Below are 22,123 nucleotides of genomic sequence, written 5' to 3'. Positions count from 1 at the left end.
GCTTTAACGTCTTCATAATTACTTAGTGATCCTGGCAAAAAGAACCTATCCTTGAATTCTTGTCATAGGGTGACAGCACAGGGTCCATTTACACCCCAACCACCCGTAGAGCAGAGCCAGCTATGTCCGCTCTGCATAAACTGAGCAGTCACGGACCTGTCATCCACTCGCTCTGCTCTGCAGGGAATCAGCAGACAGATCCCTTTCTGGACATAAAGGAGTCCGCCCCATGTGATAGGGGCCTTACAGCAAAAAAAGTTTTTTTCCCTTTTGAGACAAAGGTTTTGCATAAATAAATAAAAGCTGATAAATTTAGGCACTTCTGCCAGTGGTAAATGGTTTGTCTCATGCCTGTAACTGTAAAAGAGAGCATGTTCTGGTAAGAAACAACAGACTTAATGGCTGGATCACCAGATAAAACTAGAAGAAACCCTAAAATTTGAAAATAATGCAGTCATCAGATCTAAGAATTGGTAAGGTGCAATGTAATACATGTTTTCTTCTATGTTTAATACTGCTTGAACTGTTTGTAACAAACTGTATTTTTACTTACTTATTGTGTATCCTATTTCTCTTCTACATAACTGCATTATCTCCCAGAAAGAAGTCTTACCTGTCTTTTTGAGCCAGATTATCTTGGGCTTGTCTCTGATCGGTCTTGAAACTCTGGGTTTCTTTTATAAGATTTGCTAATAGGAGACAAGTAAAATTTTGAAATAAAAATGTATCTCTTTTAAATCAAAACTCCAGCTAAAAATATGAAGATAAAAAAAAATAGCTCATCAAAAATAAAACAACAAAACCAGCCTTGGCCCCTTTCACACAGGGCGAAATCTGTTTTCATCTGGTTTGCTCAGCGGGGATCTGTCCTCGGATCCCCTGTTAAAAGAGCAGAGCAGGCAGATGACCGGTCTGTGTCTGCTCCACTTATGCAGAGCTGACAAGGACACAGCCAGCTTTGCTTTATGGGCAGTCAGATGTAAACAGACCAACTGTCTGTCTACACCCTTTGCCCACCGAGTCGCCCAGACAGAGAGGAACGGATCCCATTCTGTTTGTTTTTGCTGGATTGGATCGGATAGGAGGTAGCCAGGTGTAATGGACACAAGTTCATTTACATCTGACTGCTCATTGAAGATAATGAGGGGTCAAATCGGGTCAGCCTGTAAAACAGACCCGCAAACCCGCTCGTCTGAAAGGGGACTTTTTAGAAAATATTCAGCCTCAATCCGGTGTTTTTCCCAATAGTATTTTTTTCTGCTACTTGATGTCTTCAGTCTGATGGCCAGCATCATTTTAACCCACCTCTATGAGCCCAGGTCATTCTAGACCAGTCCCTACCAATGACTAGACAATGAAAGGATAAGCAGCACAGTGATGGGCTCATGTCTGTCACTCTGCTCTCTTCTCCCATCAGAATGCTTCTGGTCAGTACATGAACCGATTGGCTCCTTGTCTTGATTCTTCCTCTCACACTCTGAACTCTAGTATACAGGACTGCAAGTGGATTATACCAGGTCAAATTATTATTATTACCTTTGTAATTATATTCCTATAGCGCTTTTTCCCCTGAGACTCAAAGACTAGAATATCATAATATAGCTTATTTTAGACAGGGGACAATTACCCTACTAGTTGCCATTGGAGTGTGGGAGGTAACCGCACAAGCACAGGGGGAACATGCGAATGCAAACAAAAAACACAAAAAGGGCGCACCGACCTAGCGCATTATCCTCAATAATGGTTTTATTGTTGTAACATAAAAATGGCTACTCACAAACGCAGATGAAATCAATCATATCAGACTTAGAAACTTGAGTGTCAGAAGTAGTCCATACGAAAGTCCATTGTCCTATTAGGGTGAGGCTCTGAGGAAGAGGCATAGGCCTCGAAATGCGTCAGCCGTCATCCTAACAGGACAATGGACTTTCGTATGGACTACTTCTGACACTCAAGTTTCTGAGTCCGATATGATTGATTTCATCTGCGTTTGTGAGTAGCCATTTTTATGTTACAACAATAAAACCATTACTGAGGATAATGCGCTAGGTCGGTGCGCCCTTTTTGTGTTTTTTGTTTGCAGTACTGTTGAACTGCCCCAGTCCTTTAGGGCAGCAAGACCATAGCCATCTGAGACGCGTTTTGCAAAGTCCTGTGGGAAGAGCAGTCGGAGAGCCTCGTTTTCTGAGCGCAGGAGAAAGGTGTGTCTTTCACCTTATTTTGTTTGGAGCAGGAACATGCGAATGCTATGCAGATAGTGTCCTGACCAGAACCGGGGCACATGCTGGCAGGCGCTCTCCAGCAAAGGAGCTGTCTCATTACTGGCTTCAGAGTTGGGCCTCAATGCACCAAGTGAGGGCACCTTGCTGACATTAAGGCCTTGTTCACACATCGCGTAGCAGGAATACGCTTTCCCCTATGCGGTTTTCAAAGCGTGATTGTCACGCGATTCTGCATGTTGCACAGGGCCAGCCCATTCACTTGAATGGTCTGCCCTATGTATGTTTGTCACCTACAAAGAAGCCACTGCTGCTTTTCAGGTGACAGACTTCAAGCGATTTTTAAAGGCTTGGTTTGCCTCATGAAAATCGTGGCAGAATTGCATCGCATTTGGGGTGCCATTAAAGGATAATGACACCCAAACGACCATCACACATTTTGCAGCAATTGCCACGCGATTTGGAACTTGGATTCCAAATCATAAAGTGTGAATAGCGACTTAAGCTAGAGTTATGTGGCACCTAGTAACATGGGAAAAGTACTACAGCACATGTACTTTGGTCCATCAGAAAATGAACAACGTAAACAAAAAAGTGATAAATCTTCTTTAAAGTAAGTTTTGTTAGGACTCTCCCTTTTTATATGCTTGCTTTTTACAATTTTAGATGTCACAGGGGCATGGTTATAGTGAAGAGCATCTGATCTTGATTGGACACTGCAATGTTTAAGCCAGCCATAGATTAATCGAATCTCGACCGCTCCCTGCTGAACTGGCCGAGATTCAATCCATCTAGGGCAGGCTGCCCGTACCCCCCACCGGGAGAACACAATGGCTCCATGGGAGGGATTCCCCTATCAACACTGACTGTGTTGATGGGGAATTGAGCAATTTTGTTGCAGGAAAGAAGATCGTATAATCTATGGCCTGCCTAACTCCACACTGCAATCTACATTTACAAGCCATTTATAAAATGCAGGCCATGAGGTTTAGCCTGTTTCCCAGGTCATTATTATTATTATACAGGATTTATATAGCGCCAACAGTTTGCGCAGCACTTTACAAGATGAGGGCTGACAATACAATTCAATACAGGAGGAATCAGAGGGCCCTGCTCGTTACAGCTTACAATCTAGAAGGGAGATAGTTGGACAGATTGGGGTAATGAGTTTCATAGGATGGGAGAGGCTCTGTAAAAGTCCTGGAGGGGAGCATGGGAGGAGGTGACAAGGGAGCTAGAGAGCAGGAGGTCTTGAGAGAAATGAAGAGAATGATTCGGTTGGTATTTTGAGACTAGGCTAGTGATGTAGCTGGGGGCTAAATTGTGGATAGCTTTTAAGTTGTAGTTAGTATTTTGAATTACATTTTTTGGGTGAGTGGAAGGCAGTGGAGAGATCAACAGGGGGGAGAAGCAGATACTTAGCAATTGGTAAGGTGGATGAGTCTGGCAGCAGCATTCATGATGGATGGAAGGGTGGATAGCCTATGTAAAGGTAAGCCAATGAGAAGGGAGTTGCAGTAGTCGAGGTGAGAGATGACCAGGGAGTGAGTTAGGCTATTCGCTCTACATAAAGCTGCAAAGAAAGAACTGGTTGTATTACTTTGACAGGTCACATGATCAGGTTCTCCTCATTCTGTTTTTTTTCCAATTAATTTATTGAAATGAATGATAGCTTCCTTGCCTATAAAGGATAGGAGGGATTAGTTTACCTTTAAGCTTCAAAGAAAGAAAGAAAGTGGATTGACAAATCTGCAAAAATGAAAACTGACAGAACAGTTTCCCCCAACAACCAATCAGATTCTTTGTTTCATTTTCATACTGAACAAGGGATGAAATCTAATTGGTTGTTGAGGGCGAGCAAACTATAGACACTCATCATTCTTTGTTCTAGTTGTGCTTAGTGTCCAAACACAATTCTTTCATTTCAACATTCAGTAGGTATGACTTTCACCAAACATTCACCTGTGGTGAATCAATCACTGCTGTTTGAAACATATGCACCAGAACAGTCACCTGCAATAAATATGCAATGGGGTGATTTACTATTGACGAATAGGCTGTTCACTTTGCAGTGGAATGTGGTGAAAATTCACTTTGCATAGAATACCCAATCAGGTGCAAGGAAAAAAAAAAAACTGTACGTTTGCCTGCACATGATTGGATGATGGAAGTCAGCAAAGCTGCATCTTTTTTTACCAAGGAAAAAAAAGGAAGATTTCCTTGAAAATTGAACAGCCTTTTTGCCTTTAGTAAATCAACCCCAATTTTCAGAATTTGGTGGGGGAAGGGGTATTAAACATCTTTCAGCCTGGTACTTGATGGGCTTTAAGTTGCTTTTTAGCTAAGCTGGAAGTATTACTTGTTCATTACGTATCCATCATACATTTCTTGGAATCTTGGGTAACTAGCTAAAGCATTTCACTCCATGCAGAGTAGTCCCATTTAGGTGGACATTAAAACAGGACATTTTTAAAAACAGTGATCATATGGGTACAAAACACATATATTTGCTAACATATTAAAAATTACAAGTATAGTATCCAAAATAAGTATATACGAGTATATACAAGCCATAGTCATGTTTAATGCGGAGCTTCATGCAAAAGGGGATGCTCCGCTTGTCTGCTTCCCCCCCCCCCCCCGCTACAACATTTGGCACCCTTTAGGTGGAAGGGGGAGAACAGGTACCTGGTTTTGACAGCAGCCGAGAGCCGATTCAAAACTTGGCTTGGGTGTGGACACCTTGCTGGATGCCTGGGCAGGTAAGTGCCCTAATAATAAAAGTCAGTAGATGCAGTAATTGTTGGAGGAGGGGGGCTGAAATCCTCCTTAAAGCAGAGTTCCAGCCTCGGAAACGTTTTTTCAATAAAAATACCCCTGGGACAGTCAGGGCTAGTACATTTCATAATGGATAGCCTCTGTACTGTCCCGGGTCGCACTTACCTTTTAGAAGAAATACTTACCTTGAAAATTTCTTCTCCAGCGCTGCCATCTCAGGTGTGGGCAGCTGAAGCCAGTGCATCCTCTTCCGTGTCTTCTTCGTCCCAAAATGCCCTGCACAGCTTCCGGGCATGCCCAGAAGCTGTTTAGCAGGGAATGACGCGCCTGCACCGGAACTGACGAGCGGGGCCGGTGTAGGCGCATTGACTCCTGGGAGCGATGACGTTCAGCTCCCAGGAGTTAACGCAAGCAGGAAGTGACAGCGCGGGCCGCGGCCGAAGAGGGAGGAAGTAGAAGGAAGGTAAGTATACTTTCTTCAAAAACAAGGTAAGTAAAGGAATAAAAAAAAATCGGGAGTATCCATTTGTTTTTTAGGGGATTTAAAGCAAGCGGATGGCCCAAACTTGTTTTTGAGGCCGGAACTCCGCTTTAAGAACAAATTATATATGCTATGCATCTATATTAGTACAGAATTCCTAATCACAGCAGGACAGTCACCCCATCTCTGCTCAGCATAGAGGTAGTTCAATGTCTTTTATATAATTATCCAATAAATGAAATAGTACTTGGCTCTACAGTATAATAATACAACAAACAAGATCCTGCTGAACATACAACCAGTATTAATTGTGCAAACATAGTAACGTAGGAACAAACACATAACAGGTTCCACCACTAAGTCAGCATTGACAGTCATGGACTAGGATTTGTTTTATTTTTTAAAGCTGAATTTCTCACATTATCTTTTTCTTCAATATATTAGAGAGAAAAGTTAATATCAGATAATACACTATCGGGATAGCATAGTTGATGTCTGGTAACAATAGTTCAACTTTTACCCATATAAGGGTGCGTCACCACTGAAGATGTACTGGCAATTCCCAATTTAAAACAGAACCAAACTCACATTAACAACCTTTTTTTTTTTTATTCTACCCCCACTTTCTCTTACACAAAACCTAAAACTTCTAACTACTTTCTAACTTTTTATTTCTTTTTGAGCTGCAAAGCAGCATTTCTGGATTTCCAGCCTAGGCCAGACCCCAATGCCCCCTGGGATAGCTAAGTCACAGCAATCCCAGGAGTTAGTGTGTTACTAAGCTGTGATGAGCTGCGACGAGCACACAAACACCTCTGGCCAGCATAGAGGCAACTTGCCAAGAGCTATCAGCGTTCCAGTGCAAGCGCAGAAATCCCACCCTGTGTGCGCATATGTGCAGTTGGTCCCTGCCAAGTCCTAAATACCTGGAATATACCAGCCTTGCATATACACACACATCTGAGTTTTTAATATGGCAGTGCGGAAAAGGGGTGTGGGAAACTTTTCATTTAGCGGTTTAGCTCTGTTTTAAGACATTTAATATTAAGAAACTAAAAATTGCCACACCAACCATAGTTACCAAAAGTACAAAACTTTGTTACTCAAAAATATAGAAATCTCTTAACCCCTAAAACACAAAAAACAAATTCAGGCTGAGCATGTTGGCTGTTTCTTCCCCAGGTGTTTGCATTCTTCTCCATGCAATGTATACCTGTATGCAATTTAGATTTTTTTTCTATTTGTGTTGATATATTATGTCATTTAGTATTGTAAATTATATTTGTATTGTGGGTTAGTCTGATTATATATCTGATTATATATTATATTTCACAATTTTGATTAAAACTGTATTAGTACTTTATTTATGGGGTATCAGGACAAAATCCCCCCGGACAATATCCCCCTTGACAATATCCCCCCGGAAAACATCCCCCTGGACATAATCCCCCCGGGACAACATCCCCCCGGATAATTTCCCCCTGGGACAACATGGGCAATATCCCCCGGGACAATATCCCCCCGGAAAACATCCCCCCGGGACAACATCCCCCTGGATAATATCCCCCTGGGACAACATCCCCCGGGACAATATGCCCCCAGAAAACATCCCCCTGGACATAGGGTTAGAGGGGGGATATTGTCTAGGGTATATTGTCCAGGGAGGATATTGTCCGGGGGATGTTGTCCAGGGGGGATGTTGTCCAGGGGGGATATTGTCCGGGGGGATATTGTCCGGGGGGTTATTGTATGGGGGGATATTGTCCTAGAATCATTTATGGCTGGTGTTCATTAAAATATTTAGAATTTATGCTTGCTTGGGTCAATTACATGCCATCAAGGTAAAATATTTGAGGGAAACATAATAGTTTGAAATTGATGGGTATTGTATTTTGCAACATTCCTTTGGGAGAAGAGATTAAAATTGTGTTTTTGGGTTAAGAAATTTATATATGTAATAATTAAGGTTTTTAATTTAGTTGGTGCAGCAATCTCATTTGATAATGAAATAAATATGTAGGTAGAGCAATCCAGGGACCACCTTCTCTATACTGTATCCTCCCCAAAGCCCGTGCAAACACCATGTCTGCACACATGTGCACAGATGGCAAGTTTGAGACCCTTTCTACTCTATCCCTCTGATCCGTATCCCTGTTAAACCCTTCATGCTTGGAGTCAAGTAGGATCTTGCTTTCTACACGTGGTTACAAGTTAAGACTCTGTAGGTCCAACCAAACACCTGGGGCCCATGGGACATGGGAGCTCAGGTCACCTGACATGTCCTGTTGAGGGGCTTGTCCCTTTACCACCAGGAGGATTACCCCTTCCCTCAACCACCCTTAGCTCCTAGGCCAATCAGGCGTGTACTCATTGCATAACAATATAATTTCACCAGGTATTGGCTGTACACTTAAACTTTAGGTTTTATCCCACATATTACTTTTTAGGCTTTCTTCACACCAGTCACATTTTGAAATTGCACTAGAATCACACAGAATAACATGATAATGGAAATCACCATTGTTTTCAATGGTGCCTGTCAGGCATGGACTGGCCATGGGGCACACCGGGCATTTGCAGCACACCGGGCATCAGGGGATTCAGGGGACCCCCTGATGAAGTCACTTGTGAGTAACGCAACACGTAGGGCATGACTAGATTGGAGGCATACCGGAAGTGATGAGCTAATACGAGCTTGCTGCTCGTGGAGTATATACATGCTATACATAGCCCAAAAGTGAGTAAAAACGCTTTTTTAATAAAATAAATTGTTTTAAATGATACTACACTATGGGGAGTCTCCTTTATATTCTTAAATAACTTGGATCTTACTGGGAGGGAACCCCAAGAGCAATACAGAGGAAATACCAATCACCATAGAGATCCACCAACCTGGGAGGTTACAGGAGGACACCTAGAGACTGGAGGAGACATACTAAGGACCAGGACAGGACCAGGAAAAGATTACAATATATGTTGTTACCTTACAGCAGTAAGGTGAAAGGCTTGAAAGCACAGGTGTCACAACACTAGAAAGAAGAGACACCAGACAACTTACCCATTTATTAACCCTATATTATATAGCATTGGGTTCTAAACATACTGTTTACCACCGCTACCGTTTTGTATTATTTCTTATTATGTATTCACGTTCTTATAACCAATGAGCTTGTTGATTTATTTATATTGTACAGGAAAAAACATTGATCTTTGCCAGATAAAAATATATATCTGTACTTACAGGGTTTTGCATTTGGATTCTCCTGTGCCCCAGAAGTTTGGATCAACTCTGCTAAGTCCTGCCGTTTTGAGATCAGGTCTGTATAGTTGCCAGCCTGAGTTATCCTTCCATCTTCCATGACAATAATGAGGTCCACTAGAGGAAGAACGGTGAGGCTGTGTGTCACCAGGATCCTTGTCTACACAAAGACATTAGCTCTCAATTAACATTTAATACAAAGGAACGCTGCAACAAATAAAATACTGTATAGATAGAATTTTCATTTGACTGGCAGAATCACTTTCTCTGGGGCCTTTTAATAAGGGCTCATTTACACTTGCTTCGGCTTCAACACACATAAAAGCACCTACCACTTCAACATGCTTTTATGATGTGCTTTTGCTGCTTCGATTAAACTTCAGTGATGGTTCGGTGATGCTCTTTTGTGTGTGTGTATCTCATACCTGCAATTTCTCCAAAACAAAGTGAAGCTAAAGCAAAATTAAAGGAGTTGTAAAATCAGGAAAGTTTTTTATCTTAATACAATCTATATAGTAAGATAAATAGCCTTCTGTGTGTAGCAGCCCCCCCAGAACCCCTAATACTCACCTGTGCCTAAACCGCTGGCAACAAAAGTGAGTACACCCCTAAGTCAAAATGTCAAAATTGGGCCCAAAGTGCCAATATTTTGTGTGGCCACCACTATTTTGCAGCACTGCCTTAGCCCTCTTGGGCATGGAGTTCACCAGAGCTTCACAGGTTGTCACTGGAGTCCTCTTCCACTCATCCATAACGACATCACTGAGCTGGTGGATGTTGGAGACCTTGCGCTCCTCCACCTTCCATTTGAGGATGCTCCACAGATGCTCAATAGGGTTTAGGTCTGGAGACATCCTTGACCAGCCTATCACCTTTACCCTCATCTTCTTTAGCAAGGCAGTGGCTGTCTTGGAGGTTTTTTTGGGGTCGTTATGTTGGAATACTGCGCTGCGGCTCAGTCTCCGAAGGGATCATGCTCTGCTTCAGTATGTACATGTTGGCATCCATGGTTTCCACTATGAACTGTAGCTCCCCAGTGCCGGCAGCACTCATGCAGCCCCAGACCATGACACTCCCACCACCATGCTTGACTGTAGGCAAGACACACTTGTCTTTGTACTCCTCACCTGGTTGCTGCTACACACGCTTGACACCATCTGAACCAAATAAGTTTATCTTGGTCTCATCAGACCACAGGACATGGTTCCAGTAATCCATGTCCTTAGTCTGCTTGTCTTCAGCAAACTGTTTGTGGGCTCTCTTGTGCATCATCTTTAGAAGAGGCTTCCTTCTGGGACGACAGCCATGCAGACCAGTTTGATGCAGTGTGCTGCGTATGGTCTGAGCACTGACAGGCTGACTCCCCACCCCTTCAACCTCTGCAGCAATGCTGTTAGCACTCATACGTCTATTCCCCAAAGACCACCTCTGGATATGACACTGAGCACGTGCACTCAACTTCTTTGGTCGACCATGGCGAGGCCTGTTCTGAGTGGAACCTGTCCTGTTAAACAGCTGTATGGTCTTGGCCACTGTGTTGCAGCTCAGTTTCAGGGTCTTGGCAATCTATGTATAGCCTAGGCCATCCTTATGTAGAGCAACAATTCTTTTTTTCAGATCCTCAGAGAGTTCTTTGCCATGAGGTGCCATGTTTTACTTCCAGTGACCAGTATGAGAGAGTGAGAGCGATAACACCAAATTTAACACACCTGCTCCCCATTCACACCTGAGACCTTGTAACACTAATGAGTCACACCGGGGAATGACACCAGGGAGGGAAAATGGCTAATTGGGCCAATTTTGGATATTTTGACTTAGGGGTGTACTCAATTTTGTTGTCAGTGGTTTAAACACTAATGGCTGTGTGTTGAGTTATTTTGAGGGGACAGCAAATTTACACTGTTATACAAGCTGTATACTCACTACTTTACATTGCAGCAAAGTGTCATTTTTACTTCAGTGTTGTCACATGAAAAGATATAATAAAATATTTACAAAAATGTGAGGGGTTATACAGTATGGGAGATATTGTATAAGCTGCCACTGCTGATCTTTCAAACTGAAATTGTTATCTGCCTGGCTGCTATTCTGATCCAATCTTTTTGGTCCTCAGACAAGTCTGCAGGTCACATGGTCTGAGTTCACCTTGACTTTACTGATCAGCAGGGTTGTCCTGGGTGAATGACACACTGAAACGTGTCGGGTGAAGCCTTACACGCTAACGCCATGCTGCTGTCTCTGATTCTTAGAGTGGCGGCCATCAGAGTACTGGCTCGTACACACTATAGGAAAATAAAGAGATAATTTTCGCCCGAGGAACGATCATAGGATTTTCTGATAGGGTGTACACAACTTTGGACAGCCAAGTCCAACCTTCCAAGCGAAAATTTCCGAAGAGACAAACTCAAACATTTTTCTCGTACTGGAACAGAACGAACGATTTTCCTTTAATGTGTACCGTTTTCATATGTTTTTCGTATGAGAAATATCAGATAAGAAAGACTGCGTATGATCAGAAACAAGAAATAAATAACAAAAAGCATTTGTTGCACGAGGATTTTCGTACATTATTTCTATCCTCGGTTCCGATTTGCTGTGAAACATCGAGGAAAACCGGCCGATCGTTCGCCCAATTTTCTCATAGTGTGTACGGGGCTTAAGTCCAACTGCACTTGTTTATGCTCCATGTGGGTTTTATGTGAATAGTTTTTTTAGCACCTAAATCATATATTTTTTATGCACTTTATGTAGATATTCTTTGTATGCACCTTATGTAGCATGGTTTATTACGTTTATTGTATGCTTTATATAAGCGCTGCACTACTTCTTTGATTCGTTTAGTAGATATGGTCATCGGTTCCAGCTGACTGCAGAAAGTGATGTGCTGTGATTCCAGTGTGCACATGCAGTGCCGGATATATAAGGGGGCAAAAGGGCCACTGCTCTGGGCCCCCTGACAGAAGGGTCCCCCCCTCTATACAATAATATTTTAAAACAATATAAAAAAATTATATAAAATGATAAGGAAATAATAAATAAAATGTATAATATTACAAAACTGCTTTCTTTTGAAAAATGTTTCTTGGGAAGTATTATTTGGTGGGCTTCATCTGTAAAAGTTTTTTATTCTGGACTGCTATATTGCATTGTTTTTAGAATGAATTTTGGCAGCTCGAGCGAACTACACACAGAGTGCTATCACTGCATGTGTATATCTGCACGCATGACCTCAAAATGACACTGTCATGTGTCATGCATTTTAAAAATGTGTGACTGATATTGAGAATTTAAATCAACTCTGTGTATGAGGGTCCCCCAGAACCTGAAGTGCCCCAGGCCCCAGCAAGGTCTACATCTAACCCTACACATACAGCCCCACCATTTAAAGCCTAGAGAGAACAAACATGGAAGATTGGGTGAAGATGGAAGTGCTGGGAGCATTCTGTTTAAAAGGTAAGTCTGTTATATTGTGCTAGTATGCAGTGCATACTAGCACATTATGGCACAAGCCTGCAGGGGGCCCTATAAAAAAAAAAAGAAAAAAAGAAAAAAGCATTACCGCTTTAATGTAGCAAATAAAATATTATTCTAACCTACCTTATTTTTCAACAGCCCATTCTGTCCAATGACTTTATCAAACAGATGCTTCCCAACATGAACATCAACAGCAGACAAGGGGTCATCTAACAGATAGATGTCTGCATTGCTATACACAGCTCTCGCCAGGCTGACTCGCTGCTTCTGACCACCACTTAAGTTCACACCCTGAATACATAAAAAATACAAAAGTAAAGATAAGTAATCACATTGTAAAACTTCATAAACCTTATACATTCTCTTAAAAATTCAATTGAATTTAATTTTTTGCGATCACAGGTTCATCCCCTCTCATCACCATGCTAGTAAAAATGTTTAAATAAAACGCTGCCGTTTTTATAACATACCTTATTTTTAGACACTGTGATATCATCACTGGGTCTCTGTGCTCCTCTATGCAATGTAGGCAGATTACAGCTGAAAAAAGGGGCCTGCCAGGGTGCTATACATAGCTAACAAACAACTGGCCACTACCCTCACCTATAACTGGCCTTCACTGCAAGGAGTACATAGAAGGGCAACCTATGCAAAACAAAACCTGAAAATTCCCAGCTCAATTTACCAGCCAGTCTGCTACCAACTGAATTAACAGTCAAAATGCTTTGACAGTTGGATATCAGTCTGGAGGAAGGGGCATTCCTAAGCAGGGTGTATTTGCATGCAGACTGCCTAGGTACTGTCTAGATGTAATGATGAGCCTCCATGACTGAGAGAACTAAAATCCAATGAATAAAAGGGACAGTCAGACTGCTATCACTGATTGCTGCAGATTCTAATACACACTGTGGGAAGCTCACAGTGTGCAGAGAATATAAGACAGGAACAGCATACGTTCCCCCTTGACAGCAGCAGATGCCCCCTCCACCCATCTTCCCTAGACAATGGCAGAAGCCCCTTGCTGATCAACCTTGGTAGAACAACTTTGGCAAATGGGAATTCTTTTTGCAAGCTGCTTTTATTTCTCTAGAGTTAGAGGTAGATCTACATTTAAGGGGATTCTATGCATTAACATAAAAAAAACCTTCTGTGTGCAGCAGCTCCACTCAGCCCCCCTAATACTTACCTGAGCCCGTCTTTATCCAGCGATGTTGCAGGAGTGTCTAAAATGCTCGGGACTCCCCTCCTCATTGGCTGAGACAGCAACGCAGTGCGATTGGTTCCCACTGCTGTCAATCAAAATAATTTAGCCAAGCAGGACAGAGAGGGGGTGGGGCCAGGTCATGGCTCTGTGTATGAATGGACACAGGGCGCTGTGACTCAGCTCAGGTGCCCCCATAGCAAGCTGCTTGCTGTGGGGGCACTCAACAGGAGGAAGGGGCCAGAAGCATAGAAGAGGGACCCGAAAAGAGGAGGATATGGGCTTCTCTGTGCAAAACCAACTGCACAAAGCAGGTAAGCATAACATGTTTGTGATTTATTTATTTATTTTAAAAACAAGACTTTACAACCACTTTAAGGAAAGTACTTTGAATGATGCTTTGTCAGCAGGCAGATTATACCCGTACTGTATGTTTAATTGCCATCTGTAACCCTAGAAAAAAAAATTGATCCAGTTCCCTTAAATTATGATGTACAGCACAGTGCTTGTGCTGTGTAATTTGGCCCCCTGTATCACTTCAAAAACCTGGCTGATCCTGCCAGCTTCTACCCTCCCCTCTGTATACTGACCATGGTGTATCATGGCTGCTGAACCCTGACACTGTGGTCAGTGTACGTGCCTCCATCATCCCAGCTGCTACAAGTCTGTTATCTTTACACCATCCAGCTCTGCTTTATAAAAAAAAAAGCTGATTTCCACCTGTTTTCACAGCGCCTATCGGCGCTCACGTGACTCCCGGCTCTCTTCTTTTTTCCTCCCCGCCTCCCCAGCTGACGCCAGAGGAATTTCTCAGCCCCGCCCGCTGGAGATGTCAGAGGGGAAGAGGAAAGAGCCACGTGAGCGCAGATAGGCGATGTGAGAACAGGTAGAAATCTGCATTTTTTTTTTTTTTTTATAAAGCACAGACACTAGGATACAAGTTGTAATCTAACAGAGGGGTGGAGTAAAGATAGCATAGCGGCTTAACAACCACATTAGGAATTCAGCAACTTTGCAAAAAGTGTAGGCACATTATGACTTATGTCCAATTAGGTGCATGTCACCTCTGTGGCTTATCTCTAAAACTTATATGTGACAGGTTTATTGCATGTCCAGAGGATACACTCAGGGCTGTGAGAGGACAGAAGCACACTTAGCAGCTCTGCTCACCCCTCCCCTCCGCTGCCCATTCACAGAAGCCTTTGTATTTTGTGAATGAGTTCCTTCTGCTATTGAAGAAACTGAGTCGGAGCTCTGGAAGTTATCCTTCTGGAGCACTAAACCTGTCCAATGTAAATAACAGACATACGTCTGCCGGGTGCCTCCTTGACTCATGGTATGCAGGTATGCCTGCAGTTTTTACGAATTCCTGGGATTCAGCTTAAAGGTAATACACTCGTATTGTAAGGAGTATAGTCTTACCCTCTCTCCAATTTCAGTTTGGTCTCCATGTGGTAAGAGCTCCAGATCGGGAAGTAGGGCACAGGCTTCTAGGACTCTCTCATAATATGGTTTATTGAAGGCCTGTCCAAAGAGAATGTTCTCCTGAAACAATGCATTCTGTATCCATGCTTGCTGCGTTACATAGGCCACAGAGCCCTGTTTGTGGAGAAAAAGAAAAACTGAACTGGAACATCACCACTAAAATTTACGTCAAAGTGGCTGACTTTCCTCATAAGAGAGTAGAGAACAATATGTAGACCAGGGGTGTCAAACCCACAACACTCATGCAGTCCTATAGAGCAGTGGTCCTCAACTCCAGTCCTCAGGGCCCACTAACAGGCCAGATTTTAAGTATTACCTTGGGGAGATGCAGACTAAAGTACTGCAATCACTGAGCAGCAAATTATATCACCTGGGGATGTATTTCAGTTATCTTGAAAACCTGGCCTGTTAGTGGGTCCTGAGGACCAGGGTTGAGGACCACTGTTATAGAGTGTAGCATGCCACCTGGGCCTGTTTGGAGGGACGCTGGGGATGCCTTGCAATCACAGCAGCCACAACGGCCATCACAGACAAGCCCAGCCAATGCACGTCTGTGGGGATGCCAGGGATGCCATGCAAGAATAGCAGCAGCGGCAGCCTGCATTATTAAGCCAGGCAAATGCACGTATGGAGGGATGCCTGAGTTGACATGTTTGCAATAGCACCTGGCAGCAGGAAATTCACAGGCCCCAGGCAAGTAAATGCTGCAAGGCTGGATGAAGGAGGTGGTAGGGTGGGTTGTGCTACCCGCATCCCCCCTTTACCTCCCCACACAGCACATGCATAGGCTATGTTCACACTGGTGAGTAGGGCTGGTGTGAATTGTAACAGGACTTCCTCCTGCAACTCTCAGAGAGTAGGTGTGGCTGTCGATCTCATCCACTATAATGACAGTTCGCTGGCAGCTGCACCTATTTGTGGCACTCTGCACAGCCAGCGGTGATCACTACTGGATGGTGCAGGGAGCAGTGAATAGGTGCGGCCGCCTGCAAACTGTCATTTTAGTGAATGGGGTCAGCAGTTACACCTACCCACTGAGAATTGCAGGAGGAACTGCTCATCAGGTACTCTTTTGTTATTTTTTTTAAAAACAGTGTTAAATATCACACTAGTTTTATGTTGCCCTCTTTTACAATAAAAATATTACAAAAAAGTTTTTTTACTCAGATAGGTACAATATCTTTATCAGCGATTAACTTGTGATCCGCCTGATTTTTTCTGCGCATCAGCGATCCCTATTGTTAGTGTATTTTATGTGTGACCCAAGACAATTCCTCTTCTTCCAACGTGGCCAAGGAAGGTCACCCGTGATGTAGACCTAAAAGAAGAATTTCAGGCATGGTATATTTTTACATTGTTCCAGCTTGGACCAATGTAACTTTGTACAGTATATACCATAACATGGCTGATGCCTCGGAAGGCTGGGAATCACTGAAGCAGACACCTCTACTCTAGTGATCTCCACTCACTTCCAGGTCACATGCTAAGCAGCCTGATGCATTGTGAACACAGAAGATAGGCCACTTGGCACAGACACCATTCAGAAAATGCTGTGCATTTTATGAATAAATGCAAAGTGTTTTCTGATTGGTGGATTGCATAATGCCAGCTCCCCCCTCTCCACCTAGCTTTGCAAACCACAGAAGTATTGTATTAATGGTCTTACTTTTCTCTGAATAGTCCCCTCCAATTTGTTCATCTCCCCTAGAAGTGCAGAGAGCAGGGATGACTTCCCAGATCCAACTTGGCCAACAACAGCAACCAATGAGCCTTCTGGAATTTTTAAGTGGAGACTAGACAAACAAATAAATGATACAATGTATAAGCAACATCATTAGGACTCAGTAAGTACTGTATATGCTGTTATACCTGGGACTTGGCACAGTTCAATATTATGAGTTAGTAGGTACGGTGTATGCCTTGCATCCTGGACTTGGCCCAATTTAGAGGAAATGGTTCAAAAACTGTGCTTTTGTACATGAGACAGTGAGCACAGTTCAGCATTTTGACTCAATAAGTACTATATATGCCAACATTGTGCTGTTTATGCTGTTGTATCCTGGACTTGGCACAATTAGGTGGAAATGGTTTAACATTATGGTTCTGAATGTAGGAACCCGAGCATAGTTTACTATTATGCTTCAGAAGGTGCTATACATGCTGTTATATCCTGGACCTAGCACAGTTTAGTGAAAATGGTTCAACATTGTGCTTCTGAACATAGGACCATTGAGAACAATTCACTAGCCAGCTTGATTTTTTAGTTCTCAGTTTGAGTCACACTACAGATTTTAGAAGAATAAGGGACCTGCAGGAGCCGGGAATGCTCTGTCATTACACACATCTCCTGTCTTCCAAATGTATTTCGATTTTGGGATGGAAAGTGCAGTAATTGATTCACCACCAAATTTTAAACAAACCTGCCTTAAAGAAGAACCGCAGTCTGCTTACATATATTGTAATAAAAACATGTGTGCCATTTCGAAGCTTCCCTCCAACCACTTTGCATATTATTATATATATATATATATATATATATATATATATATATATATATATACTCTGATTCTGTACTTGTCAAATATGCTGCAGAAATCCTAAGGGAGCTTCATTGGATTAATACCCCATGGACTATATTGGACTGTATTTTCTTAATGATGTCCTACAGAGATCATTTCTTAGCGCTGCTTACGGATATTAATTTAATATATGTGTTAAGTTGATATGCATTTTGGTTTCATGTTAGGCAGCAGCTGTTCACATAAATCATTATTCATTGTATTGGTGTGCACATGGTGTACTTGGAGTGCAGAAGCGCTGGGTGATTGAGATTTATAATCTAGCTATTATTTTTTCTCAGTCCTTTTTTGCAATATATATATTATTGTTTAGACTTGTTTATCTTGCTTTCACAAGATTTGATTGCAACATTTATTCACTGTATATTTTGTAAACATTTTTTGTTAGGTTTGGCGCAGCTCCACACATACTCATCTTCATTCACCACGCCTCTCTTAGTCCACAAATTGCTGTATGTTTAGGCTTAACTGATAAGCCAAGCTCTCTGCCAGTCACCGTTGTACTGGGGGGAGTTCTGCCCACAAGGATCTCAGATGGAGCATGCCCCAGTACAAGACAGCAAGGCATATATGCATCAATTGGGCGTTGCAGCCCGCCTGTCTTGCAGCTCCATATATGTGTATAGCTGCCATAAACGGCAAGTGAATTTGGTGTCAGTTTTAGAAAATCATGCCTGCAGGTCGTCAACAATCGGTCACAATGCACGACAATTTTCTTACTCTTTCAAGATGGGGGGACCGTTAGTTTCCCACTGGAAGGAAGCAGCACTAAATCCAACCGCGTGATCTGTAATTATTAAAGATGGAAACAGCATACTTTATTAAAGGGACAAAAAAAGAACACAGACAAAATTCTCACTTCACATACAGTATCTCAAAAAAGTGAGTACACCCCTCACATTTTTGTAAATATTTTATTATATCTTTTCATGTGACAACTCTGAAGAAATGACACTTTGCTACAATGTAAAGTAGTGAGTGTACACCTTGTACACCCCTCAAAATAACTCAACACACAGCCATTAATGTCTAAACCGCTGGCAATAGTAAAGAGTACACCCCTAAGTGAAAATGTCCAAATTGGGCCCAAAGTGTCAATATTTTGTGTAGCCACCATTATTTTCCAGCACTGCCTTAACCCTCTTGGGCATGGAGTTCACCAGAGCTTCACAGGTTGCCACTGGAGTCGTCTTCCACTCCTCTATGACAACATCACGGAGCTGGTGGATGTTAGAGACCTTGCTCTCCTCAACCTTCCGTTTTGAGGATGCCCCACAGATGCTCAATAGGGTTTAGGTCTGGAGACATGCTTAGCTACTCCATCACCTTTTTTCCTCAGCTACTTTAGCAAGGCAGTGATCATCTTGGAGGTGTGTTTTGGGGTCGTTATCATGTTGGAATACTGCCCTGTGGCCCAGTCTCCGACGGGAGGGGATCATGCTCTGCTTCAGTATGTCACAGTACAAGTTAGCATTCATGGTTCCCTCAATGAACTGTAGCTCCCCAGTGCCGGCAGCACTCATGCAGCCCCAGACCATGACACTCCCACCACCATGCTCGACTGTAGGCAAGACACACTTGTCTTTGTATTCCTCACCTGGTTGCCGCCACACACGCTTGACACCATCTGAACCAAATAAGTGTATCTTGGTCTCATCAGACCACGGGATATTGGTCCAGTAATCCATTTCCTTAGTCTGTCTGTCTCCTGCATACTGTTTGTGGGCTTTGTGCATCATCTTTAGAAGAGGCTTCTTTCGGGGACGACAGCCATGCAGACCAATTTGATGCTGTGTGTGGCGTATGGTCTGAGCACTGACAGGCTGACCCCCACCCCTGCATCCTCTGCAGCAATGCTGGCAGCACTCATACGTATATTTCCCAAAGACAACCTCTGGATATGAGGCTGAGCATGTGCACTCAACTTCTTTGGTCGACCATGGTGAGGCCTGTAATGAGTGGAACCTGTATTGTTAAACCACTGTATGGTCTTGGCCACCATGCTGCAGCTCAGTTTCAGGTTCTTGGCAATCTTCTTATAGCCTAGGTCATCTTTATGTAGAGCAACAATTGCTTTTTTCAGATCCTCAGAGAGTTCTTTGCCATGAGGTGCCATGTTGAACTTCCAGTGACCAGTATGAGAGAGTGATAGCGATAACACCAAGTTTAACACACCTGCTCCACATTCACACCTGAGACCTTGTAACACTAACAAGTCACATGACACCGGGGAGGGAAAATGGCTAATTGGGCTCAATTTGGACATTTTCACTTAGGGATGTACTCACTTTTGTTGCCAGTGGTTTAGACATTAATGGCTGTGTGTTGAGTTATTTTGAGGGGACAGAAAATTTACAGTTATACAAGCTGTACACTCACTACTTTACATTGTAGCAAAGTGTCACATGAAAAGATATAAAATATTTACAAAAATGTGAGGGGTGTACTCACTTTTGTGAGATACTGTATATTTGTCTAGACTCTATTTATGTTTATTTTGCGTATTAGGACATTGTACTGCACAGTATTTTGCACATTTCAATTTGTTAGCGTGGCACAAAATGACTCATGTATGGCCGGCCTTAAAGTGTACTCATCCTTTCAGCTGTCCTGCTTCACATTAAAATATAAGCAATGTGAAAAAGGCTAAAGTCCCTCCTTAAAAATACTCCCTTTTAACATTTACTTACTTCCTTTGTAATCTGTTTCAATGTTTTCTGGGATGAGTTCTTCACCACAAAGAAAATTTTCCAATCGTGCCAGAGAAACTTTAGTCTAGAAAATATAAGCAGTGATTTATGAGAAGTGGTACATTCAGATCACACCATACAAAAGTCTGAATAATGACAATTACAGCTAATAGGAGCCAGTCAGCTGTTTACTTCCATTTTCCAGAGTGGTTCACAAAAATGATAACCTGAATCTCATTGGTTGCCCTTTCCTCGATTTCTGTAAATCAGTCATAACCAGATGTACACAAAACGTTTTTAGTGATCTTTGTGGTCCGCTTTAAGAAAATGTACTCCACATGTCTAAGGCTAGCTATACACTAAAGCAATCTTCCAGCAATTTCCTTTGATTGCACAAACCAACCTTTTGAATTAATAGATCCCCAAGAGTTTATACTAAAACTGTGAAATGATTGACGCTGTTGGAGGTGGATTGCTTTAAACGGTTTGATCTTTCCTTGCAATCATAGTTTGGATGAAAGTGGTCAAACTGGTCTAGAAATTGCTGTGCATATGGCCAGCATTATATCATTGAAAATTCTGTTGCTTTTAGTCATTTTTACAAAGAATATTTCCAGGTCTCAATTTCTGAAGAAACTCTTTAGCTAAGAAAAAGGGCAGCACTGGGCTATGGAGCCACAACTACTTTGCATGGACACTTAAACTTGGGGTTCCTGGGAGGGCGGGGAAGCATTGTACACATGTGGATCTACCTTACTACCTCAATTTGAGTCGAGATTACTGATGGGATGTCACTGTCACTGAATATGCCCTAAGGGAAGGGGTAGTAAATCTAAAATTCACAAAGGTGCAGTCAGTAAAAAATTTTTGGGAGCAGAGGTCTGAATCTCATATTTGTCCAATTGTCCAATTTGTATTTAGTTCCCCCTGCACATCACAATTTCTTTCAAATAGTATCCTCAGTACCCCCCATTCAAATTACAGTTCTCCCTCTTCCCGTCATAGTTCCCCACCATATTAAATTCCCCCTTTCATGGAGAAGCTTGTTCATCTGGTTAAGGAGACAACTTCTAAATATATAGAAACGTGGTCATGCTGGCATCACTTTAAGACAAAGGTCGAATACTCCCAGCTTCTGATCTAAACCAGGTACTGAACACTCAGGATCTTGACAGAGAAAGAGGAAGAAGCCACCCTACCCCTCTCTCTTATATCCCCGGGGACTTCCCCTACTCCTTCTACTCCTCCCTTACTTTCCCTTTCTTGATATTATTTTGCTGATTTTATTCCCTCACCCACTTTTTTTTTTTCTCTTTCTCCATTTTTATCCTTTTAGTCATACAAACCCACCCTTACCCAAAACCGACTTTTCTCATTAACCTTTATTTTTTAACCCTACCCAAATCTGTTTACCCAGAATCAGTCCCGATCTCTTTAAATCCTGCTTAGGATCTTCCAAATATTGTTATATCGGTTCGATAGGCCAACACTTCAAGCCCCCCTAGAGCCACCTTCCCAGTACCGGTTGCTAGGGGTCCGTTAACTGCAACCACACGGGGATTTACTATTGCCCATCTAACAGGCTATCCAAACGTAAGAGCTAAGAAAGCTGGTCTCAGACTTTCCTTATAGGTTATCAGACGTTATCACACCGAAACACGGACACACACACACTATTTGGATCTTTGCATTTATTTATCATATTTGCACTGTTACAAACATGTTAATATTTTATAAGCGATACAAACAGATCAAAAATTGTCTATATTGACAATTACCTGTTCATTTTTATGCCAGTTAGATACAATTTTTACCTTTTTAAATAAAGCTCTTTTGTGGGGAAAAAAAATAAAAATTGGGAACAAAGTAAAGATTGGAAGTGTGTCCTCCCACCCCAAAACACAGTTTGCTCCCAGTTGGGGTGTCTGGGTGTGAACACCCTTACTGTTAAATTTGC

At 42.4% G+C, this 22,123-nt stretch overlaps 1 protein-coding gene across 1 annotated transcript in view; it reads right to left on the bottom strand.

Moving 5' to 3' along the window:
- The window catches only part of LOC309545704 (multidrug resistance-associated protein 1-like), a 135,375-nt gene that overhangs the window by 27,065 nt on the left and 86,187 nt on the right, over positions 1 to 22,123 (bottom strand). Inside the window, exons 10-16 of the mRNA XM_082245040.1 lie at positions 20,167 to 20,251; positions 18,197 to 18,263; positions 16,564 to 16,690; positions 14,835 to 15,011; positions 12,335 to 12,502; positions 8,720 to 8,897; positions 614 to 689 (exon numbers count right to left, since the gene is read on the bottom strand). Coding sequence (XP_082101166.1) covers positions 614 to 689; positions 8,720 to 8,897; positions 12,335 to 12,502; positions 14,835 to 15,011; positions 16,564 to 16,690; positions 18,197 to 18,263; positions 20,167 to 20,251 — 878 coding nt within the window. The remainder of the gene's footprint in view (positions 1 to 613; positions 690 to 8,719; positions 8,898 to 12,334; positions 12,503 to 14,834; positions 15,012 to 16,563; positions 16,691 to 18,196; positions 18,264 to 20,166; positions 20,252 to 22,123) is intronic.

The sequence above is a fragment of the Pelophylax lessonae genome (genome assembly GCF_965119305.1).
Source record: "Pelophylax lessonae genome assembly, chromosome: 2".
Classification (NCBI taxonomy): Eukaryota; Metazoa; Chordata; class Amphibia; order Anura; family Ranidae; genus Pelophylax; species Pelophylax lessonae.
This window is presented reverse-complemented; position numbering and strand designations above follow the sequence as displayed.